Source organism: Bactrocera dorsalis, chromosome 1, assembly GCF_023373825.1.
Source record: "Bactrocera dorsalis isolate Fly_Bdor chromosome 1, ASM2337382v1, whole genome shotgun sequence".
NCBI lineage: Eukaryota > Metazoa > Arthropoda > Insecta > Diptera > Tephritidae > Bactrocera > Bactrocera dorsalis.
In genome coordinates this window covers 91265258-91292219 of record NC_064303.1, presented here as the reverse complement: position 1 = coordinate 91292219, position 26962 = coordinate 91265258, and the positions used below count along the sequence as shown (strand labels likewise).

The 26962-nt window shown below is 36.6% G+C and overlaps 1 protein-coding gene across 1 annotated transcript in view; it reads right to left on the bottom strand.

The window, feature by feature from the left end:
- LOC105223802 (uncharacterized) overlaps window positions 1-26084 on the bottom strand; it is a 122852-nt gene extending 96768 nt beyond the window's left edge. The window contains exons 1-2 of the mRNA XM_011201659.4: window positions 25732-26084; window positions 21748-23941 (exon numbers count right to left, since the gene is read on the bottom strand). Coding sequence (XP_011199961.2) covers window positions 21748-23313 — 1566 coding nt within the window. The 5' untranslated portion in view covers window positions 23314-23941; window positions 25732-26084. The remainder of the gene's footprint in view (window positions 1-21747; window positions 23942-25731) is intronic.
- Window positions 26085-26962: the final 878 nt, after the last annotated feature.

The window sequence follows — 26962 nt, the reverse complement described above, 5'->3', positions numbered from 1 at the left end:
ATTTTGGAAGCGGGGCATAAATAGCAGCTCCATAGAAAATTAGCTCAGGAGAAAAATTTGCCAGAATGTGTATCGATACACATGTATATACACATACATAAATACATATGTATGTACTTATATACATCCAACCCCACTAAATGAGTCCCTAGACATTGTGCAGCAATATTCTTTGCCGCAAAAAAACTTAAAAATTATATTTCTTAGAGAAAAACCTTAGAGCCAAAATATTAAGTTAAATAGTCGGCCGCACTTAGGTCATCATTAGGCCCATTGTACTCCCGGCTATTAACCAATTTAAGCCTTATCCAGCAACTCCATGTAATTGGTAAAACAGCTGCTTCTTTTCCACCCCAGCTGTCCAATGTCTCTTAAGTTCGAGTATTGGGAGACGTGAAATATGCTCTTTCTCATTCGGCTAAAGGCTGGGCATTCACTTAGATAATGTTCCAACGCATCATTATCCTCCGCAAATGCTTTGCATTCCGTTGAATTTTCTTTTCTGAAGATAGAATCTTAAGAGTGGGTGCCTTTTAATGACCCCTACAATGTTATTAAATTCCCTTTTGTTTAGAAGTAGGAACTTTTTGTTTGTCCACCAGTAACACTGCCTCAAAATAACTTTATGGTATGCTCTGTATTGCTTGTGTTCCAAGAACTGAGGTTTTTCTACAGCGTTCATTGCTTTAAACAATCTTTTGAAGGAGGAAAATGACCTGTTACTCTGATGAAAATAACCGAGTTATCTGCTAAAAGTCTAGTTATGGCCTGCTTGCAAAACTTGGCTTAGTATCGGCGCTATGAATAGCATTAATTGCCGCTTGGCTATCCACAGGAATGTTTACTGACTTTCTGGTGGAAGCGAAAGCCCACTTGACACCTTTCGTTATGCCCACAATTTTGGCCTGAAAGACTGAATTTTAGTGACTTAGTTGAAGCTGTCCTTTGTGTTGCTCTCCTGTTCCTGTTTAACGCTTTGATCCGTCAGTGAATATGTGGATTTCGCCTTTGAAAATGTTGATCACAGAACCATTGGTACAATCTTCTCTTTAGGGGAATGAAAACGATGTGCTTAGATGGTCGCGGGTGTCCTTTGTTTGGCCGCATTGTCAGCTTGACATGCCCTGCCGTATACCACTGAACCATAGAGGACCGCGAAGGCAGTGACAAAATCTTTCAGTTAGGCCAATTAGTCTAACTTTCTTCTTACTATCAAGTATGAAGAAGATCGTGGATTATGAAATAAAGTGGAAGGCACTGAAAACTTCACCCCTACATGCGATCAACATGCTTACAGAGCAGGCAGATCAACTAATACTGCTCTGTACCAGCTAACATCGGAGATACAGAGTTCGAAAGGAGAACAATTAATATTATACGCTAGATATCAAAGGTGCTTTTGACAACACGTCGCCGGGAGCGTAGTAAGAGGAAAGGAATGTGGCAGCACCGGTGCGAAGATGGATAGAGGTCGTATTACACACTAGGATAGCTGAAACCACAGTAGGGGATACCAGGAATCGTCCCGGCATAACAAGAAGCTGCCCACAGGGTGGAGTGCTATCCTCCTCGAAGACGCTTATCGTGCCGACCTCAGGAACCTAACCTTTGGAGGCAAAGATGTAGAGATGACTAATATGGTCAAATATCTTAGTCTCACGCCGATTTCAACTCTGCGGTGGAAGCAGCATGTTGACCTGACATGGTCAAAGCTACTAAAGCACTAATGGTATTCAATCTGGGCTGCAAGCCAAGGATTGTCGGATGGTTGTACAATATGATTGTCACGTATGGAGTGGTGGCTTGGGCCTCAAAAGTATCGCAAACACCGGTAGGACATCAACTATCGAAGCTGCAATGAGTTCCATGCACATGCATTCAACATGATTGAACTCACACCGCTCCACCTAGTAATTGGTAGGTGACAGCAGAAGGGTTTGGCAGAGGTATGAAGGACTTAAGTGGTGAAATAGCATTGGCTTTTTTCCCAATGGACAGCAATAAGACTGAATGGAATAATTCCACTCTCGAGCTACTGTTTTGGGATAGTGCAATCAAGTGGTACACCGACGGCTCGAAAACGTAGGAGGGAATCGTTGCAGGAGTCGCAGGACCACGCACAAAACTCTTCATGCCTATTTGAAGTTTCCGAGCACATTTCAAGCAGAGGTATATAACTATCGCAATGAACATATAACCATAACCAAGCGGCACTTAAAGCAATCTCTGCATACGCGATCAAATCGCTAATGGAGCAGGAGTGTATAGAACGACTGTGCAGTTTATCGGGACGTAACCAAATACACCTTATATGGGGGCTCAGTCACAAAGATATAGCCGCGAATGAACTGCCTGATGAGTTCCCTCGCTCTACAGCCTTCACTAACACAATAGGGCCTGAACCTTTCAGTGCGGTGGGTATTCTTGCCATAAAGGAGCTGCCCCTAACGAGAAAGGAGTAGGCTAAGAGAAGTATCGGCAACAACTCTAAAGCATGCGCCATGCCAAGTTGCTAATGGGCGGTTCTAACCTCAACAGGTTTATATATATAACCAACCTCCAAAGGGACAAACTCAGGCTACTTGTCACATTCTACATTGGCCATTGTAAGTGCAAAAGGCGTAAATTTCAAAAATCCAATACAAACGGAATATCTCTTGTTCATAATTTTATATACCCTAAAATGGCAGTGCTAAAATTTTCTTTTGTATAAATATGTCGCTTTTGTATTACTTCAATCATTTTCAATGCGATACCTAAGCAAAATCACCATCAAATACTTTTAATACACATTCTTGGAGACCTCAATACTGTGCCACTATTTTTAAATCAACAAAGCTTCAATGTAGCAGAATAGTATGTCCATTCGAAAACGAAGTGAAAAATCCTAACGGGAACATTCCAGAAGGTCACTCAAGTCAAAACTTCATTTCCTTTATTCATTTTAATTAAGGAGCAATTTCTATGAAAGCCAGAAGTCAAACCTAAGGGATAACAACTTGGTCGAACGCAAAATGACAAAAGCGCAGGGCCTTGGCTCGGCACTCTGCGGGCACTTGGCAAACGAACAAAATGAGCAAAAGTAAACAAAAGTCAGACAGATGCAAGGCACATAGAACAAAACGCACACAAAAAGTAATGCAAGGCAAGGCGCCCCTTTCAACTCATCTGCGCTTACTCTTTCGATATTTTTTTTTGCTCCGATTCGCATGTCGCAATAGCCTTTGTTCGGGTGCAATAAAGTGTAGACAGTGATCGGTCGATTGACTAGCTGTTGAGTCGGTACTGTGTCCATGTGTATGTGTATGTATGTAGGTGTGTAAGTGTGATGAAATGTAGGAGGAAAGTCAACTACAATATGCCGTGGGATGTGTCAGAAAGTACTGAAAAGTGAGGTGCATATACATGTGTATGTGTGTGTGTGTGTGTGGCTATGTGTATTGTTGCGTATATATGACGAATGGGGCGCTACCCAAACGTATATAGGAGTACAATGAAACCACTCGCATTGCAAATTTCCTGCAGTTCAGTCAACCAGACAGGATATGCATGTGATTGTCGGTAAGATAGGAATATGAAAGCTAACATATCGCTTTTATCGAATTTTATTTTTTGTTATTGCTATCTTTGCGAAAAGATAAATAGAAGCGTTGCGAGGCAATCAAAAAAATATAAATAATTTTATAGAAGCATAGATGCAGGGCTACACATGTGCATACATACATATATGTATATTTATACATATATACGACATGCTTTTTTAATATTATATACTAAATGTCGATTCAGTGATGTGTATAACCATTTATACCTAAATTTACATTTATAACTATAAATAACTTTTTTATATGAATATATAACTCAAAAACCATGGCATATTGTTAATAAAAAATAGTATTATAAAATTATCAAATTCTACTTTGACCAAAATGTAATATAATATAAGAGTATTTATGGTTTCGTTTTAGTACTGAGTTAATAAAAGTTTGAATATTTGAATATAATTATATCAAAAATATGCAAAAAACTAAATTATTTTTTATTATAAAGCTTCTAAAGTGAATTAATTAAAGTTTAATTCTATTCTAAAACCATTTAGATTTTAGATTCATTAAAAATTATTTAATTCATCAAATAACATTGACAACTAAATGGAGAATAATATGTAGTGTTAAAAAATATATGGTATTAAAGATATATATATGTACATATATATATGAATATTTTTATACCATTACAAAGATATATGTATATATTAGGGTGATTTAAAATTTTTTTTTCGATTGGTACTCTGAAAAATAGGTTCCTATACACCACTAAGAAAGCTTCTACAAATATGAGTTTTTAATTGTAACGGGAAGGTCCTCCTACATACAGTTTTCTTTTTTTTCTTATTATCAGATAGAAAAATTTATATCTCGCTTCCAACTACTTGAAAGAATATCTTGTTCCTTAGATTTTATAGGAAATTGAATGCCCTAAAAAAGGTCTCGTATGATTTTTTCGTAAACCCAACCGTTTAAAAGATATTAACAGTTAAAGTTTGATTATTTTTGGGATTTTTTTTTTTTTTTGAATCACCCTAATATATACATATGTATATGTATATACATAACCTAAGAACTAAATACTAAATAATAGTTCTCCATACAATGACCTACCACCTTTTTAATCTGATAAAAAATCGAATTTTGGCCGGCCGAAATACGAACAAAATTTTTATAAAAATTCAACTTTTTTGTGGTACAAAATTTTTTAGGATTTATCCACGGAGAAAGCCGGAAACGTTTTTTAACGTCTTCGTAGATAGAAAAAATTCAAATTTTTTTCCAATTTTTACTGTGTATTCTAAAAAAATTACTGTATTCAATTTTTACTGTGTATTCTAAAAAAATTACTGTATATAACCTCAAAATTTTAAAAAAGTTGATAAAGTACTTCTTTTATTCCATAAAATCGACTTTATTAGGATGGCATTAAGGGGCACAAATCAAATTCTAAGTTTTCTTATCATTGGTTTAGAGTTGAGAGAGTATACATTAAAACTGTATGTAGGAGGACCTTCCCGTTACAATTAAGAACTGATATTTGGAGAGGCTTTCTTAGAGGTGTCTAGGAACCTATTTTTCCGAGTACCAAACGAAAAAAAAAAAATTTTTTAATCACCCTAGTATGTTCTTTAAGGGAAAAATCATACTTTAAAAAATATGCTAACTGCAAAGAAATTTATTTATTATAATTATTGACACTAAAAAATGGCAAATCGAACACGCAACTGGTATAAATAAAATATATTGCTATAATTGCATAAGAATATAATTAAAATCAGTTATACCACTTGAATCAAGAATACAAATACCAGTTCTCTTAGATTTTCCTAGCATTTGAGACTAGCAAGTCGAAAACAGAACCTTCTTAAAAGAATAATCAAATAAAAATGATTAAATTTGAACGTCACTTTAGTTAGATACAAAATTTCAATAGGCTACTATTAAAAGAGTGACAAATCGCATACAGAACTGGCATAAATATAATAACCGAATGGTACCACTTCTATAAGTTACGCAGATTTTGAATGAAAATTAATTTAGCAGAGTGACGAATCGAACAAGTGACCGGTATAAAAGAAGAAGACTGGTATAATCCAAAAAGAAGAGAATAGCAAGTGGTATAAACGAACTTAAACTCTGAATGGAATTTTACCGCTTATGTGTATTGTTGTTTTCACATATTAATATTTTAGAAAAGAGCAGAGCTCCAGAATATTAGAGTACGGATGTTGGATTTACAAACAGATGTGTTTACATAACCAGAAGGGATTCGGATTTTTAATCAGCCAAGGGCTGTAAGCTTGTCAGTATTCATTCAAATTATTTATGGAATGTTTCTTGTCACTACATTTATCAAAAAACTTGAAACCCTAATAAATCAATAATTTTGCTATGTAATAAATTTTAATGCCAAAATCAAGTTTTAATATAATTCAGAGAAACATTTGCCATATGATTTTTGAATAAATATTAAAAAAAATATATCGATAAAATAATCTCATAAAATCTTAATATGAGAAAAAGATCCGTAAATTATAACGCGCAGCTCTCCCTATCTCTCTCTCCCTCTGGCGTAAAATTTAACGCGTAGCACTCACTCTCTCTACCTCTCTCTACCTCTCTCTATATCTCTCTCTCCCTCCTTGCCCTCGGCTTAAAATAGTGGGTCAGAACTAAACAACGAACATTCTGTGAGCTTGTAACGTAGATACTCCGTGCACTTAGAAAATGTTTAAGTATTGTAAGGATAAATCACGTTTCTGTAAAACATTAGTAAAGCTTTTTTGTATAATATTTCAGATTTCCTCTTAACTTGATGTATAATTTTTTGATTTGACCTAGATATGTTGTATTTGTATCTCTTCATATATTCTGTTTGAAGTGAAGCAATCCTTTTTGCCAACATCATAAATTATTCTCTTCCTCGAGCATTGTTGTCTGGTCACAGTGATTGGGCTGAGTACGAACAATGATCCTCATTATACGTATAATGGCAGCAGTAGCTTAGCTACTGACAGAGTCTTCCAAGTCGGTTAGATCGAATGAGAGTACCGAAGCTCAAACAATCCACATAATACCGTCCTTCAGCTAAGGATGTCGCAGGGTCTGTTCATATGATAGAGACGGCTACAGCGGGCGTCTGTCTTGAAACAAGCGGTTCGTTTTATAACTTCTATATTTTTTAGGCCAAAGTAGCAGTCCAACCATCAAACTAAGAATCCTGGGCTTATCGCCTATTTTTCTGATAGTAATTGATTGTAGAAACCAAAAAGAAAGTAAAGATAAAAAACCCGAAAATAGCGCTGACAACCATATGAAACAAGTTACCCGATTTGGTCGAGGATTGTTCGCAAACTATATGATACCGGCAAACTGCAATAATTGTACTCGGAGTACCAAAGCTGAAGCTCGATATACTGGATATTAGCGAATGCAAACTTTCTTAAATATATAAAACTCGCTTGATTTTTTACATGTGATTTTTCTAGCAGAAGAAGTCATATCCACAATCACTCTAATATAAGTATGTTTATATACAAGTACATATGTATGTACATATATACATACATTTGTATGCAATTATAAGAATGCCATTTTCTCAATTAGCGTGTCCGCAGAAGATTTCCAATGCAAACAACTGCAAATTTAACTAAATGATTAAACTCAATGAAGGCCCAGGCATTTCAATTAAGTCATCAAGAACGACTCACTTATCTGCTGCCGCTAACCGTCTGTCATTAACAGCACAGACAACGCTGACAGCTCAGCCGGTCTATTACAACTAATGAATTCAACTAGCGTATAAATTAATTATGAGCCAGCTCAACCGATGAATGAGGGATTTCCTACGGTTGTGCGATGGACCAAGCCCTAAATTCAATACGAATGCAATTTTTAGCGAATAAAATGCGAATGTTTGTATGTGTGTGAAAATATTTGTATGCTTGTATGTTGTAAATTGTAAAAATACCTGAGTGTTTCCAACTGGCATTGGTATGGGTGATTAGTCACTGCACAGTTAACAAGTTTTAGTATTGTATGTATGTATGTGAATTCTAACGATGTGTTTGCATGCCACCGCGTACAATTGTATACACGTATGTATGTATGTATGTATGTGCTAAGCATATTATGGTAATTAACGTGCACATAGTTTGGTGATTACAATTTTCATCAAATATGTCAGTTTGGCCAGAATTTTAAAACGTACACTGTATGTTCGTAATGAAATTAAATAATTTAACGCTGAAATTCAGCAGCTTATCCACCAATACACAGACACAAACACACAAACACGCACACACACACACACACTCATGCCTGTGTGCAGGCGCGTAACCGAAACGCAAATGGAAATTAATTTTTAACAATTTTGCCGTAAAAGCAACTGCAACCGCATCTGCTGGCGAGCAACAACAACAATAACAACAACAGCAGCAAAAATAGAAACTGTGTCGAATAAAACGTGTATATTTGTTTATTTTACTGGATTTTATGCTCGCAACCGCACAACCACACATACATGCATTAAATATTTGTATCCGTGTGTGTTTGTGTATTTAAAATGTTACATCGCACTGTCTAAGCGGGCAAAGTTTTGTGAACTACCTCGATAAAAATTTACAAGTTGTTACAAGTAATGCTACACTTATGCTCATTTGTTTTTTGGCTGCTCACTTCGGTAAACAACCACACATGAGCTGAGCATCTTATCTGGAGAAAAATTTGGTTATTAAGTTTTTTGTGCAAACAATGAGCGTGATTATGTGTAAAGTTTGTGGTTTGCATGTAGGCAGAGTTTACTTTCAAAGAGATTACGTAAAACCACTAGGAGGCACATAACATTTGAAGTACCTTGTCTGATGCGACTAAACTTGAAATCATCTTTTTAAGGTGGAAATGTAATAATCACGGGAAATATGATAATTTTTAGTTTGAGAAAGATATTATTGGTTTGAATATGTCAAATTAATATAAAGAAGTTTTACATAAAAATTATTCAAAAAACGTTAACTTCGGCTGCACCTTAGCTAATATACCCTTCACAGGTGCATTTCTTTTAGTAACTACTTATGTGTTCAGTTTGTATGGAAGCTATACGCTATAGTAATCCATCTGAACAATTTTTTCGGAGATTATAATAATACCTTAGGCAGTAATCTTTGTCAAATTTCGTGAAGATACCACTTCAAATGAAAAATTTTTCCCTACAAGCCCTTGATTCCGATCGTTCGATTTGTATGGCAGCTATATGCTATAGTGAGCCGATCTGAACAATTTCTTCCGATACTACATTATTTCTATAAACAATAACTCATACCAAATTTCGTGAAGATACCACGTCAAATGAGGAAGTTTGCCATGGAAGCATTTGACTCTGATCATTCAGTTTGTATCGCAGCTATATGCTATAGCTAACCGATCTAAATAATTTTTTCGGATATTACATTGTTGCCTTAAAAAATAATCTATACCGAATTTCGTGAAGATATTTTGTCAAATGTGAAAGTTTTCCAAACAAGAACTTGATTCCGATCGTTCAGTTTGTATGGCAGCTATATATTATAGTCGTCCGATATCGGCAGTTCCGACAAATGACCAGCTTCTTGAAGAGAAAATGACGTTTGCAAAATTTCAAAATGATATCTTAAGAACTGAGGGACTAGTTCGTATATATACAGACGGTCATGGCTAAATCGACTCAGCTCAACATACTGATCATTTATATACATATGTACATACTTTATAAGGTCTCCGACGCTTCCTTCTAGGTGTTACAAGCTTCATGGCAAACTTAATATACCCTGTTCAGGGTACAATAAAATCTATTTTAGATGCTTTCGATTCGCGATTTCTCTGCTCGCTATACTCAAACAAGCACTCTCTTCAAAAAAATTTATACATTGTGACCCGGAAATTGGCCACATTCGCGTCTCGATGAGATGGTGTATTATCATCGTGTAAGTTCCCTGAATTGTTCTTTCACAATTCCGAACCCTTTCGACGAATTTTCTCACGCAAGCGCCTCAATACAACCAAATAACACTCTTTATTGACCGCCGCTCCCTCCAGAACAAATTCATGATGCACCATACCACGAATATCGAAAACAACAATGAGCCTCACCTTGATTTTTGAGCGGCTTTGGCGTGGTTTTTTTTTGGTTTCGGCTCGTATTTTCCCCTCCATTCCGATGATTGTTAACTTGTTAACATGTCAAACCCATGACCCAGCGGCATTTATAATACTCAAACATGAATGTGGGATCGGAATACGCACGATCAAGCATGTCCAAAGTAATATGTTTTCTGTAATCTATTTGAAAAAAAAAAATCATTTTTAACGGGACGAACCGAGCAAGAACGCGTTTTATACCCAAAATATCCACCAAATTTATTCGATCGGACTCGGAAGAGATCGCGAGCTCTCTTGCTATCTCTCTAACACGTGGCTGACGATTTTCAAGCACCATATCCTTAACTTTTGTAATATTTCTAACATATGAAGATATCGAAGGTCGTCCAGAACGGAGCATGCCTTCAATTATATTTCGACCGTCTTTGAAGGTTTTTTACCACTCATAGGCTTATGGTTTTGACAAAGCTGAATTATTATAAACCTTTTGCAAAGTTCGCACAGATGCCGCACAGGAAATTTTGGTTTAAAATACAAAATTTTAAAGAAATTTTTTGTTCGATATATACGGTATATCCATTGTAAAAATCGCAACGCACCCTGTCGTGTATCGACTTAAGAAGTTTCCGTAAACACACTGATCACAACTGTGATATGTCAACCACGCTCACATTTGGCAAAGTAATCAAAGACATACCAACTTAACAAAATAAATTTTTTTTAAATCTCATTTACCCGGAGAATTTAATTACAGTTTCCGGGTGCTTTTTTGTCACAATGTACTATATATGACTTGCATGTACCATTCACTGCTATCTAAAGCTTGTTGAAACGAAATCAATCAATCGTTATGACATGATAAAAAAATTGCATAAAATTCTACATACTTCGACGCTTGGCTAAATAAGCGTTATTATAAAATCTTTCAATTTTTTCCAAGAAAATATGTACGCATATTTATATAATAAGTATACAATCGTTTTGCTTTTCACATAATTAATACACTACAAATATGTCTTATCTTTAAAGTAAAGAGCAAGTATATAGAAAATCGGCCACATATGGGTAGTTCATCTCAGCTTTCCGTGATAAATGATTGGGTATAGCATATGATGTCTTCTCTGTCTTCATACAAATATTGAATCACAGTTAAAACAAACTTTCAGGCTTATGAATGATATACTATGTATACAAAGTACAAGTAATGATTATTAAAACAGGTACCTAAATACCTTGATATGTGATTGATTTCCCAAAAATTATTGATTATCAAACCAAGTACAATTTTAAAGACATATGTATGTATGTAGATTTTTTCCCATATTTCGATTGGTTATACCATACATGTTATGAAGTCCATACCACAAATAATTTTTGAGTTACAGCCATCCAAAGTGTAGCCGGTCAGTTCAATCAGTTCCATCATCCTTAAACTCATTTATCTCAATTCCGAGCACCGTCAAATTCTGCAATGATCTGCCAGTTTTTTGTTCGCAGCAAAAATTTTGAATAAAATTCTACTTTTTTTCAACCAAAGCTCAAAGTACGAACAATATCTTCTAACAAAGAAATTTGTATACGCGTCAGGAGAGTTATGTTGTGTAGGCAACACTTCTCCAAACTGCTGAATGGCAGTGAAAGCATAACACCAGGAGCTTATAAAACCGATTCCCCAGTCGATGACGTTGAAGCGGACGTTCTATTGCCCGACTATGAAGAAGTTCTTTAGCAATAATAGCAATTAGCCGTCTCAAGAACAACAAAGTGGCGGCACTGATGAATTGCCGGCCGAGCTATTTAAAAACGGCGGTCAAGGAAAGAGCATGCAATAGCTTCTTTCTAGAATATGATCGGACAATCTGCGTCAACTACCTTGATATAAGCTTCCTCAACAACGCATATAAGGTTCTAGCGTACTGTGTGAAGGATTAAAACCCAACAAACTGAATGGACCTTATCAGTGTGGCTTTAGATCTGGCAAATCAATAACTGACCAGATATTCACTATGCGCCAAGTCTTGGGAAGGACCCGTGAAAAGAGAATCGACACACACAACCTTTTCAAAGCGCTTACCAACAGGTGCTACTTCGGATTGAGTAGTCAATTGAGAAGTAAAGTCCTCTCAACCAACAAAGACCAAAATCTTCAAGTCACTCATCATCCCCGTCTTGCTATATAGTGCAGAGGAATGAACGATGACATCATATGATGATTCGGCATTACGAGTTTTCAAGAGAAAGGTTGAGCGGAAGATTTATGGTCTTTAGCGCGTTAGCAACGGCAACCACCGCAGTCGATGGAACAATGATCCTTACGAGGTTTACGATGACATTGACATAATTCAGCGAATTAAGAGAAAATGGCTATGCTGGCTAGTTCATGTCGTTCGAATGGACTAAGACACTCCAGCTCTGGAAGTATTTTACGCAGTGCCCGCCGGGGGAAGCAGAGGAAGACCGCCACTGCGTTGGAAAAACCAGGTGGAGGAAGATCTGTCTACAATTAAAATTTCCAATTGGCGCCAAACAACGAAAAGAAAAAACCACTAGCATGCGGTTGTAAACTCAGATATAACCGCGTAAGCAATACTATCGATAAGCCTAAATTACCTCTGTATTTTGAATCACGATTATAGTTGCAGATAGTTTACAAAGAATTGAGAAAAGACTTTAAAACGCCATTTGCCTTAATTTCGTCTTCCCTGAAAGTTTTTTTTCAAAATGACTTCTGAAATCAGCTTCCTTAAGGGAGATTTCTAGTCTAGAAATGCTATTTAATGGCATTTTTTAAAGTCCAATAAAAAAAAAACTAAGAACATGTTTACCATCCAATTTTTTATCAGATATTTATTGATATTTTAAGAATACAAAAAAATTTAAAAAATTAAATTTTGTGATAATTTGATTAATTGCGGCGTGGTGGCGTGGCGGGGGTTGAAAATAAGGGTGCGCCCTTCCTGACACGATTCCAACACTTTAGGTGATTGAAAAAAAAAAAATTTGAATCAGTACAAATGCCACTATCGCCTGAACTAGGATAAATAAAAAAAAAAATTTCAGTAAATGGCGACTGTTTGAATTTTTTGCCCGTTTTTTGGCAAAGATCAAAATTTTTTAAAAATAGTAAAAATCAAATTTTTTTAATAATCCTAGTTCCAACCATAGAGAGATATGTGTACAAAGAAGGTCCACACCAAATTTCAAGTTAATCACTTCATTAGAACTTGAGAAATCATGACAGAAGTGTTGAAAATAGTAGTTTCGAGAAAACGCGATTAAAGTTTTACGTTATACAATATTCGCTCAACCGTTATACGATATTCGCTCACTAAAATGGCTATAACTTTGAAAATAAATTGAGTTTTGAAATATCCTTTTAGGGAGATATTTTTGAATATCAAAACTATCGAAATATGAAAAAAAAATTCGATTTTTTCAAATTTCTAGACTAGAATACCCCCTTAAAACGACAGAACCCCATTTTTCGATAGAAAACCACCAAAACAAATGTGCGATTTAAATATGGACATGCTCGAACTCTACCACAATAGTGAAAAATCCACCGATTTTGAACAATTTTGTAAAAGTTTTACTGATAGCAAAGTGCTCGTAAAGATACTCACATCGCATTCTATGTCTTCAATTCATTTTTTACCACTTCTTCCTACAGTTTCTTCATGCTTTCACGCTAATGTAATCTACCACAACAAGTTATATATAATCTATACAAACGACAAACCGTTGGAAAAGTTGCAATCATTCGCGTGCACAACAGCAAAAAATCGCCAAACAAAAGTGAACCCATCAGCAACACTTTCTTCAGTTCCTGTTCGGTTGAACACGATTCTGATAATATAAAGAAATGTTTGATAACTCACAAACACGCAACTTCTATATTAAAGTCCAGTCATGGCATGCCAACGGCGAAACAGCGAAATAGAATTGAATACCCGAAACGACAGAAGAATTGCAAATTTTATCGGCGAATGGCGAGTCATTGCTAAGCAATGCAGTTAATTCAAATGCAATTTATTGCCCGTGTAAAACTGTGTACATTTAAAATGCTACATGACTTGCATTTGCATTTTATTAAAATCGGTTAAAAAATATACAGGGTATTGCGATAAATATAGCGTGGGTGAAGTGGTAGTGGTACAAAGTGAACGAGCGTCAAAATTCTGTGACGAATATGAGGAAGAAAAGTATTTATCTTTAGGAGATGACCGCTTCAAAGGCAACATAAAACCTCTAAGCATACTTCAGTCATCAAATAAGTTAGGAAATGCATTCACCACTCTGTGTCGGCTTAAAATTTGTAAGAGCCTCCAAAACAGTCCGGCTTGTAACAAAAATAGGAAGACGAGATCGGCAAAGTGACTAGAATTAAAAGTATGAAGTTGTTCTGAAGGCTGTTTACCCGAGGAAACGCCCTTAATGTCGGTAATTTGTAGACACGATGACTCAAGTATGTCTAAAGTCGACTTGGTTGATTATTAATTGCGACACAGCAAATTAGATGTTTCATCAATGATAAAAAATAAAATCCTGAATAAAAATAAATTACTGTTTTCTTCCGCATGCTTAGTATTTACTTCAAGTGTCATCAAATTGTCGAGAAAACCGAAAAGTCAGCACCTTAATCACTTAATACTAATGGTAGTTTTTCCTCGAATCACATTTCGCCACACCCTTTACTTTGCTTGTCTGCGATTTATTTGTCTCTATTTTGACTTCCGCTCCCAAAGTGCTAATGGTTTTATTGCAACCTTTGCTGCTTAGCATATTCTTGTGCATATAGATTTAAGAACTTGTACTTAAGTTGCTTTGTTGGTCACACAGCGGGGAGCGTGCCCGTTAATTTGCAGCGTCTACCTTTGGTTTTCTTTCAGGCACCATTTTAGCCAGATTTCATTAACGATAATCATCGAGACTTTGTAATGGTGTTTATTTCGAAAGCAACCTCGTTGCTTTGTTGCCAAACTGAAACCGTATCTGGTGCTGTACTTTACTCACCGACTGTGCGTGCAATTAATTTCAATTAATGTTCAGCAATTATGCTCTGCAATTAATTTAAATCAATTGCTGCTTGTTGTTGTGCACTGAATTAGAATTTCTTAACGCCAGGCTATCGATTCGCATACACTACATATGTATGTATGTATCAAAGAATGTTTGTAAGTACCGTAAATGCTTTGCATTATGCGCCAAGGCACTAAGCATGTTACATGCAGGCAATGCTTTGGCGTTCTTTCTTTGGCATGACCATCTTAGATAGCTTGGTCATTCATACATTATGTCTAATATGGGCATTAGGGTGATTCTTAAAATCCGTATTACCGATATTTTTTATTCTAAACAGTCAATTGCTAATACTATGGATTTCTTAGAAAATTTTACCCACAATTGTTATTATTAGGGTGGGCTGTGAAATGTTTGAAATTCATATTATTATTTTTTGACTAAAAAATCGTTTAAGGTGGTTCTTAGAACGCCGAATGTTAATTTTTTATTGCATTTTACTCACAATAAAGATTATTAGGGTGGTATGAAAACTGGTTGCATACATTAGGGTGGTTCATATAATAACGTATTATCGTTATATTTATTGTAAACGCCCAATTGCCAACATTATAGATTTCTTATTAATCTTTACACACAATAGCGACTATAACTGTTCAATTTCTTTTACTCACAATAGAGATCATTAGGGTGGGATTTAAACTGGTTGAAATTCATATTATTATTGGTTAACTAAAATTTTTTACTAGGGTAATTCTTAAAAAAAAAAAATAACACTAATTTTTACAACTTTCCATAAAATAATAAAAGCTTTAGACATCGTATGACACACCCTAACGATCTCCAATCTTCATCAAAGCTTCTAGATGATATTTTAAACTACATTAGCATCGCTATAGTCGTTATTGTTTAAGAAATGTATTTTAAAAATGTATTTCTCTGCTTTAAGAATCACCCTAAAGTATATTTGAAGTCCCTATAAGAGATCTTAGATAAAATCAACATAGCCATAGGAATTTATTTTTGGTAAATCCATTTTAAAGGCTTTTAACCCCATTTGAGAACCACCCTAATGCATGTATAGGGTGCATAACTGACAGTTACAACTATATTAACACCGTATTAAAGGTTTATGTTTGTAAAATTGAATTATAAAGAAATTATCCGACATTTAAGAACTACCCTAAAGTATATATAATAAACATACATATATTCATATATGATTTCTTCGACAATATTGTTACTGATATAAGAGTGAAAGCTTAAAAAATCTACGTCAAAATTAAATTATGACTTTTTGTACCACCCTAATGCACGCATAAAGTATGCTCATATACAAATGGATCCACACATGGACGCCGGTAGCGTTGCACTGCAACATTCAATTATATTCTAATGCATAAAAAAGTCGAACTTAGTGTTCCTCATGCCGGCATTTTCGCAGCGTTTTCTTTTTTGTATGTTTTCGCCGTTTCGATTACATTTACTTTGAATCGGTATTTACGATTTGTGATTTTATGCACGCGTCCGGTGCCAGCGGCATTTGTAAGCAATGCACACGGAGTTCGCACTTAGCAAATTAGCAAATGTTGTCTAATGCATTATTAATCGCATTTTAAGTGCAGCAATTACAAGCTGAAATTTTCAGAAAGCGCAAAGACGGCTTGCCATAAGCAAAAACACATTGTTGACTTTTGATGTAAGCGTTTTCCAGACAAACACACTCGCCCATACACACTTGTATGTGGTTGTAATTTATGCTGCCATATTGTGGGTTACTGGTATGCTCTCGGTCAATTGAAGACAACAAACGAAGATTGGTCAGACAAGCAATATGTCAAAGGAAATGATAAATATGCGCGTTAATGGAAAACGCGACAACAGCTACAACATGCAAATATTGATCTTTATGTCGTAAAAATTGCAATTAAGTCATCAAAGCATAACGACTTAATTTTTACAAATCTGCCGATTAACGAACTGGATCTGAAAAGCTGTATAAATGTTTTTGTATTAGCGTTTTAAGCAGTGCCGGGTAATTTTTTTATTACTTTTATACCCTGAACAGGTGGTACTAAGTTTGCCGCAAGGTTTGCAATTACCAGAAGAAAACCTCAGAGACCGCATAACGTTTATGTAAATAAATAATCAAAGTGACGAGCTGAGTAAATTTACCTATGTTAATCTGTCTGACCGCCCGTCTATCTGTATATACTAGGGACTAATTCCCTTCAGTGTTTGAGATATCGATCTGATATTAGCAAATGCCTTTTTCTCCCTAAAAATCTGCTGATTAGTCGGAACCGCCGATATCGAACCACTACAGCAAATGGCTGTCATTGACAGGTCGTTCAATATCAAGATAAAGATTTGTAATAAATTTATCCTTATTTAGTAACCTTACATCGACTTGAAAGTTACTTACTTCCAATAAGTCATTTATTTATAGAAATAGCAAAACGTCTTCCATTGGATGTATGCCATTGGCTGGTTACGCTTTCAGATTTATACATGAATAAAATATAAAAATAAAATAAGTAATTCACCTGTGAAAGGTATTATCGCCTGAGTGCAGCCGAAATTATCGCTTTTCTTGTTTTTATCATTGAAAGCATCAGCAACAATAAAAAATACTATAAATCTATGAACCACAAAAGTTTAAATAAAAAAATGGAACTGGATCAAAAGGTTGGCCGAAATTTACGACGTATAAGGTTAATGAAAAGTTATCTCAAAGTCGAACAAGTGGAAATTGCATAACTGAAGCACTGAAGCCGAAAAATATACTTTTTTCACTAAAAAATATTCCTAACTGGGATAACATAGATAAATTAGTACAGACAAAGAAGGCTTAAAGTTCACAGTTACCCCCAGAAACTCCTCTTTGAACTCTGCTATATGGCTTTAAATCATCACTGAACAAATGCAGTAACTACTTCTTCACACCACTGCACTTAGTAATCGGTCAGATAGTCAAACACACACTGCAATAGGGTGTGGGAGAGGTAAAGAAATCTTGTCCCAGCGGATGAAAGAGTTAAGAGGTGTAATACCATTGACTGTTCTTCCAAGGGACATTATTACTAAAAGAATAAACTTCACCAAGATGTTAAAGGTTACCCTTAGCAGCAAGGCAGAATAGAATTATTCCACTCTCGAGCTACTGCTTAGGGATGCTACAATCAAGTGGTACACTTAGGAAAATTAGCACAGGAGTCGCAGGACCATACATCAAACTCTACATATAATATCTGTAGGAAGTTTTCCGAACATTTTTCAGGTGGAAATCATTTCCATAAGTCGGTGCATAGAGATAAACCTCCAACGCAACCCTACTTAGCGATAGTCAAGCGGCACTAAAAGCAGTCTCCTCCTACGAGATCAAATCGCTGTTGGTGCAGGAGTGTAGAGATGAGATGTGTATCTCATCTGGGTGTCCGGTCATAAAGATACAGCTGGTAACGAACTGACTTATAATCTCACCCGCAAGAAAGAAGGAGTAGGCAGAGAGAGAGATATTGACAATGACTACAAAGCATGTGACATGACCAGTTGCTAATGGGGAGTTTATAACCTCAGCAGGTTTATATATGTAATTAACCTTCGTAGTGACAACACTGACCACTGCAAATTTAAAAAGCACTTATACTCGTACAACATGGGCTTAGCTTCTTGCCCCAGAACAAATGCTATGTATCCAAATAGGGATCACATCGCTTCGGTGGCACCCAGCAGTTTATTGGACTTTATCAATATGCTGGGTCTAGGTGAGTCATTGTGATTTAGGAGAGGGCACAATAGACCTGAGATCGCGGTACATTCCTCGTTTACAACGGAGATGAAACTACTTTGATACAAAACATGATCCGCTTGGGGAACGTAGACCTATCTTCATTTGATTTTGCATTTAATAATCACAAAAAAACATCAAAAATAGGTGCAATTAGACTATACTTTCCTTTAGACCCCATACATTAAATATATATTCTTCAATCTCTTCTATCTAATTTTTATCGTATATGTAAACCTTTGAGAAATCTATATTATAAAATTTATTATACCGGCTCACATATACCGAATATTTTAATTTTCTTACACTGTATATCGCAACCAAAAATATATTTTAGCGGGTTATAACTTCTCCTAGACCTCTTAAGGAGAATTGATTAAATTTGGTTGGCATGCGTAATCAGGTTGTACCTCCATTTACACCCCAAATGCTTAGTACATTGTCATATCTTCGTCCCAATTTGCAGCGTATATATCAGTCCACGATTCAGAAACCGCTGCCCAAAATTGACTACAACGGTTCATAAGAAGTCCCAGACCCCAATTACGAAATATGTTAACTCCACTCCTCTCTCCACTGTACATCGCTTTCAAAAACAGACTTTATCAATTCTTAATACTTCACCTAAAACCCTTGAATCAATCTGATCAACTTCCGTCTCTCTGATTGACTTTTTACTTTACAAATCGGTGATTATCTGAAATACCTTTGTTAATTTAAGACAGACTGTTTGACTCTCATCATAATTACTCACATCTCCTCCCTTATTCGCCATGTTATGAGTAAGCCGACTTCTCTTAGAACACTTGACTTTACAGAAAATATAGGGTGATTTTTTAAGAGCTTGATAACTTTTTTTTAAAAAAAAAACGCATAAAATTTGCAAAATCTCATCGGTTCTTTATTTGAAACGTTAGATTGGTTCATGACATTTACTTTTTGAAGATAATTTCATTTAAATGTTGACCGCGGCTGCGTCTTAGGTGGTCCATTCGGAAAGTCCAATTTTGGGCAACTTTTTCGAGCATTTCGGCCGGAATAGCCCGAATTTCTTCGGAAATGTTGTCTTCCAAAGCTGGAATAGTTGCTGGCTTATTTCTGTAGACTTTAGACTTGACGTAGCCCCACAAAAAATAGTCTAAAGGCGTTAAATCGCATGATCTTGGTGGCCAACTTACGGGTCCATTTCTTGAGATGAATTGTTGTCCGAAGTTTTCCCTCAAAATGGCCATAGAATCGCGAGCTGTGTGGCATGTAGCGCCATCTTGTTGAAACCACATGTCAACCAAGTTCAGTTCTTCCATTTTTGGCAACAAAAAGTTTGTTAGCATCGAACGATAGCGATCGCCATTCACCGTAACGTTGCGTCCAACAGCATCTTTGAAAAAATACGGTCCAATGATTCCACCAGCGTACAAACCACACCAAACAGTGCATTTTTCGGGATGCATGGGCAGTTCTTGAACGGCTTCTGGTTGCTCTTCACCCCAAATGCGGCAATTTTGCTTATTTACGTAGCCATTCAACCAGAAATGAGCCTCATCGCTGAACAAAATTTGTCGATAAACACATTTCGAACCGAACACTGATTTTGGTAATAAAATTCAATGATTTCCAAGCGTTGCTCGTTAGTAAGTCTATTCATGATGAAATGTCAAAGCATACTGAGCATCTTTCTCTTTGACACCATGTCTGAAATCCCACGTGATCTGTCAAATACTAATGCATGAAAATCCTAACCTCAAAAAAATCACCCGTTATTTAAGATGTTATTATTTAATGGTAAGGTCGCGTGTTCATTTAAAACACTCCGTTTCACTAGAAAGTTTGAAAATTATTCATCTTTTTATTTCTTCAATTTTGAAAGGGTGAATTTTACACAACGTTTGCTGACATTACCAGGCCTTCACAAAATATTCAGCACCTAAATGTATTAGGCCTAAAATACACCAGTTTTTCTATAAAAACACACACCAGGTCATAAAAGTCTGCACACTACATTAACATGTCACATATGTAAATATGTGTTCACGTCTGTATGTAAATGAAATGACTTTTTAAATAGTTTAACTTGGCATCTGTAAATTACAGCCGATTACGATGACTCATTTGAAGAACTAATGGCCCCATTAATGTGTCTAAAATGCGGTCAATGCTAAGTATTCATTAACGCACCAATAATACACACATCATGCACATATATCACTACTCCTTTGGAGCTTATTTTTATTACATACAGAGGCGTAGCCAGCGCTGAAGTTGCGAGGGGTGCCTGTTTATTCAAAAATATTCCAGAAGTATGATGAAAAGACAAAAAAATAAAAAAACAAAGTAAATTGACTCAGAAAACAATACTTTGAAGCGATTCTTTAAACTTGTTACATAAATTTCAATGAAAAGTCGAAAGTCGTGACAATAAATAAATATGAAAATTAGAATTTGTACTTCAGGATGCGAGATTTCACTTGTGCATAGACTACATAGGCAGCAGCTATTTCATTACTGAGTCACGCTAATGAAAGTCGAATCGGAAAAGCAACCGGTATAAATCACAAGGTTTCGCAGAATCAATTAGAGCCAGAATAGTCATCACCTTAAAAAAAAATGTTATACTTTCTTGTGTTGAATTCCACTCTCTCAACTAACCTTCGTTCGTCAAGCTTTAGACGAATCGAACAAGCAGCTGATATAGATCACAAGGTTCGCAGAATCAAATGGAGATAAAATAGTCATCGCCTTAAACACTACAAAACGCTTTTAATCTAACTTCAACTCTCTCAACTACTCTCCATTCGCAAGCTTTAGAGAGTAGCGAATCGAACAAGCAACTGATATAAATCACAAGGTTCCCATGATCAGATAATCAAAGAGACTTTATAGTTGACTTCACAAGTTATTAGAGTTTGACAGCAGAATTAAAACAAAGAAGTGGCGAAACGAACACCACTAACATATTTTTTTCAACCAACAACTTCATAAAGGGGGTTGTTTCTATAAATTTTTTTCATGCTGCGCCTCTGTACAGACACATACACACCTATATCTGCATATTTACGGCAGCTGATAGTGGCTTCATGAAATCAGACTCATCAAAATGTGCTTTGGGGTTATCAGCCCAACGGCCTAGAACGCGAAATTCTTCTATACAAACTTTCATATGTACGCTTGTACTTCTCACAAACAATAACAATTATAAAATATATATGTAACAATACTTTTATAAAAAATAAGTTAATTGAAAACTGCACTTACATCAACATTCTGGCGCTGCTGTGTTGATGGTGCTGCCGCCGCGGCCATAATCAGTGGCGTTGCCGTAGCAGCTGCCGCTGTGGCGCTGTATTTAGCATCATGACGCGCACGCAATGCCATCATTCGACGCTGATGTTCTTGTTGCTTGCGATGGTGCTCTTGCCGGATGCGCTGCCACTTTTCGCTAGAAAAGTCCACCTCACTATTGTCATCAACGGAGTCGACACCGAAATTAGCATATGCATTGCCAGCATTACCACCGGGTACAGTGCGCCGGCGCAACGACATATATGGGTGCGGTGAATAGTCGCGCTTCTTGGGTGGCAAACGTAAGTCGTTAAACGGATTGGTGTAACGTTTTACAGCGCTGCGATGCTCGCCATCATACATGTTGTTAACGTTGGGAAATTCATTTGCACTTTGCGCCGCCTCCGTTGAGTCCTCCTCATATGAATAATCATCGTAATCATCACTACTGCTATCGTTGTCGTCATTAATAATTTCACTGTCATTGTCTGCATCAACATTTCCACGCGGCTCATTCGATTTATATTTCTTCTCACTTGCCGCTTCATGTGTGTAAGACTCGTCTTCCGAGTCGGCGTTTAGATTGAGCGAAATCCGCTGACTATCTGTTTGTTTAGCACCACCAGACAAGTGGGTGCTTGGAAAATCTTTTGTGCGCCAATAATTCGCGTCCGAGCGCACACGCGGACCTCTTGTTGTCCAGATATAAGAGGGCGATTGGTAGAGTCCATCACGATCGAAGTAACGATGTGGTTTTATATGCTGCTGTAAGCTACTGCCGTTGGCCGAACGCGTTATGGCCGGTAATATATTGGACAGCTCATTAGTTGTAGCAACGGCAGCGGCATCGTTAGCCAACTCGGTGGCTGTAGGTGCCACCAGCGGCATTAATGGTGCGCTTGTTACCACCATCGTTGCATCTGCTGCATAGTCGGGTTGTTGATTTTGCTGACGTTCTTGCTGATGGCGTTGATGGCGTAAAGGTGGCAGTAGGTAACGTTCCCAGGCGTGGACTGGTGCTACAGAGTGATGCCGCTGATTGTGATGACGCAAGTGTTCTGACATATGCGGCTGCAATTGGGACTGGTAATGCATATAGTTGTTATTGTTGTCGTTGTCGCTAGTACCGCTATTGTCGCCATTAACGCCGCCATCAACGTTTTTAGCAGTAGTGTTGCTATAATTTCCGCTAAGTTGCTGTTGCAATTGCGTGCGTTTCAAGTCGTTCACGGCCTGCTCAATGCGGTGCGAATAGTGTTCCTGATGTCGGAAGACATGCAGCAGTTGTGGGTCTTCTGCAGACCTCTTAGCCACGCCAACGCCGTCGTCGTCGACGGCAGCATCCGACGAGACAGCATCCACAATTGCTTCAGTACTGCTGTCAACGGTGGCGACCGCTACTGGCAGTGCAGCGTTGCAACAAAGCATAGCAAATAGTGCAAGGATGTGCCATGGCAGCGACGTACGCTTCTTGCCACTTGGCTTGTTGTCACTTGTGTCGTCGTTGATGTGGTTAATGTTGACGTTGGAGCGCGCCATGGCGGCGGTGTGCTTGCCTGCTTCTCTGGCTGTGTTTGCAGAGATCTTTGATCTTTTTATAGCCCGCAGAGGGTATTTATTGCCTTGGCTTTTACTTTTTTCCCTATACACTGGTAGTATGCGGTGTCTTCTTTTACTTTTATTTGTAATTGGTATTTTTATTTACTTTGTATTATAGTTACTGCTGCTCCGAGCAGCAGCAAATGCTTGTCACGCGGTTTGTTAGTTGCCTTAGCAACGTTACGCTTACCTTCGTTGTTGGCGCGCTGGTTTGCAATAAAAATAACACTACACTAACAACATTTGCACATTGCATCATACCAAGGCGATGTGTTCGAAAATCATAACTCTTGTGTTTTATGACCAAATCGTCGCCTTTGAGATTTTCGTTTTCGCGTTGTTTGATTTGCACTTTTACGAAACACTTCGGCGGTACATACAACAATTGTACGTATGTATGCGTATTTCTTGTATTATTTTGTCTCAACAACAAGAAAACACTGCACACGTTGTGGTACCCGCGTATTTATGTGTCATAATAGTATATGTTGTGATGCTGCTAAAACTTATCACTCGGCGATGCTAGCACTTTGTCTAGCATATGTATTTTAACAAAATGAGATGTTCTCTAAAAAAAATTATATCTATATTAATCAAAAATCTTCAAAATGTAAATACGAATATTTACTTATATATACACATATGTATATATGCCCAAGAACAGACTAAATATATACAAATGTATATATGTACATATCTACTTATGTATATGTGAATGAGTATATACTATATGGGCTCGAAAATCCTTCGCCTAACGTTGAAAGACCTTATTTTTTGAATGAAACTTGGCTTAGTTCTTCGTTAACCTCAATCTGAATAATGGTTTTGTTGTAACGGGACACCAAAATACCGGTTCGATAGCATTAAGCTTCAACCTGAAGGTCAAATCTAGCGAATACGTTGGGTCAGAGACTAGTTCACAGCGTAATTTCTGCAATTTATCGATCGTATCAGAAGCTGAGTAAGTTCGAACGCGGTCTAAGCGTCAAAAATCCGGACATAATCGTCGCAAAACTTTTTGTTTTATAAAAACTCGTCAGTGATATTACCTACGCACTCCTTTGAGATGCCAATATTGTTAACTAAAACAATTTTCATGTCCCGTTACTCCACACAATTTCACGATGGCAGAATTCTACCACTACAAGAACAATCCGTTCCCACGACAGTCGGGTCTACGTAACCGGACAAACCCAGATTTTTATCCGGCCAAGGACTGTCAATTCGGCAGAATTCTGCTGCTACAACAACAACAATTTAACAATTTTCGCGATGCTTTCTGGCGTTATGGCCTTTTGTAGCCTTCTACAACCGGTTACTTGTGTTGGTACGGTTACGACAAATTTCAGATACCAGTACCTCACTGTTTAACATTCCAGAACAGATTTGCCCTAACAGTTACTTTGCATCATTTTTGTTGTTTTTTCATGAGAAAACGGTATTTTATCAAAAGAAATTCACTTTTATCTATTGCAAACAAAAATAGAAGAGCTAGGGTCACTTTAAGAGCCGGTTTTATTACACGGTTCTAGGATTTCGGATATAAAATGAGTATAGGCGGATAGAAGAAGTTGTCCAGATATATAGTCATAGGCGCGGTAAAGTTTTCGATATATGCGCGCTTAAATCAATATTTTTTTATTTATTTTATACCTGGGACGGTATTCTAAAGTTTTCCCGAACATGGATGAAATAAAATGTCAGGAAACGTCAACAAGATTCTAGTTAAGGTTACTTTGCTACAAGGTGAGCAGAGCGATTTTTTGCGATCAAGCCAAAGACTTCTCCGCCCATACAGTACATACAAAACACACACATAAACACATATTTACAATCGCAGCAAATATTATAGTGCTTCAAATCATAACCTAAAATTACACCACAATGACATTATCAACACATTACACAAACACAATCAATTAATTTATTTAAATATCAGCTGCAACAACAGTGAACAGCAGTTCTAAGTTGCGGCTTAGACCAACAAACTTAGCACTAACGTCGTTTGCTCCTACTGAAGTTGTGTGCTCACTTCAGTTTGCGAGCGCAGAGCATCTTCCTTCGCGCGTTGGCGTAGCAGACCGCAACAGAATCAGCGGAAAGGCGCACCTTTGCTTGCCAAAGCATGTGACACTAACACTACACCTTTGCATTTATGCTGCTAAAAAAAACATTTTTTTCAGGCAACTTGATTATTTTTTCATAATTTTTTATTTTTGATTAAGTAATATTTCATTATTTTATAGCACGTAGGAGTTACGGCAAATAGAACCAGCAATAACAGTAAATAATTTAAAAACACACACACACATGCACATTTACTTAATAATAAACATTGACGCTAGAACGTCGCCTCACCGTAGCGATTTGTGCCAAATTCATTCACAAAATTCACAAATTGTTGCGCTCGTTCAAAGCGTAATCAGCAACTTTGCCGAAAATTTATTTATACACATGCATGTAAGCATATATTTGCAAACAAATATAGATGTATGTATTTATGTACACTTGCTAACACATGCCAAAGCATGCGTTTGGTTTAACACCTTTTGTCTTTTTGTTTTATTCTCACAATGCTCATACAAATAAATGCACAGAATGTTGCATTATTGAATAGCAAAAACGTTTTTGTAACAATGTAAGATGCTACGAGCAATCCGCTTACAATACGAAAACACACGAAAGGTTTAATGCCGCAGTAGTAACTGAATTCTGATTCGAATAAAACAACCATTCGGCCGCCGCTAGAGTCAACAACAGTCGTCGTCGTGGTCGGCGAGCGTCGGCAACATGTTAACAATGCACTTTCGCAACATCGTGGCGCGACTATGCATGCGCACGAATTACAAAACATCTGTTATATACATGTTGCGTGCGCTGCAGTGTAGTATTTTTGCTCAGCAACATTTATGTTGAGCAACATTTGCATAGGTAAACACGTATGACAGTGTGGAATGTGGAAGTTATTGCTTATTCAGCTGCAAATTTGTTTAGTGAAATATTTTTTAGGTAAATTAATTTTTTTTTGTTTTTGTTGGTTAAGCAAAATATCTTTTTTTTTACCGTATAAGTATTTTTTTATATTTATTTAAACTCAATATAAACTTCATTTAGAATTTTTTGAAAAAAGTGCGCTCATATTGGAACTGAAGCAGTCGCCGGCGTGAGAGCAACTGTGGCTGTGAGAGCGAAATAACCCAGTGAGAACTGTAAACTTAGTCGATGGCCTTGAATGAGTACTGTTATTTAATTAAATAAAATAAATATATATTATAAAATTATATTTTGGTAATCTTATACTTTTTTTTCATTACATAAGCCATTTTTCAGTTCTTTCGAATATGCCATGTGAGAAAAAAGTAGATATAAATATGAATAACCTTTGATGAAATGTAATTTGTTTTGTATTTTAGATAATTTCAAGATACATAAATACGATTAACGTAGAAACACGAAAAGGCTTCACGCATAGTCAGTCCGTTTTTTTTACAAATTTGAGGTCGCTAGTTAAGGGGTTGAAATAATTTAGACTCCCCGCAAAAAGTGTAACCTTCAGAATTTATTATAAAAGTATAGAGAAAGGAATCGA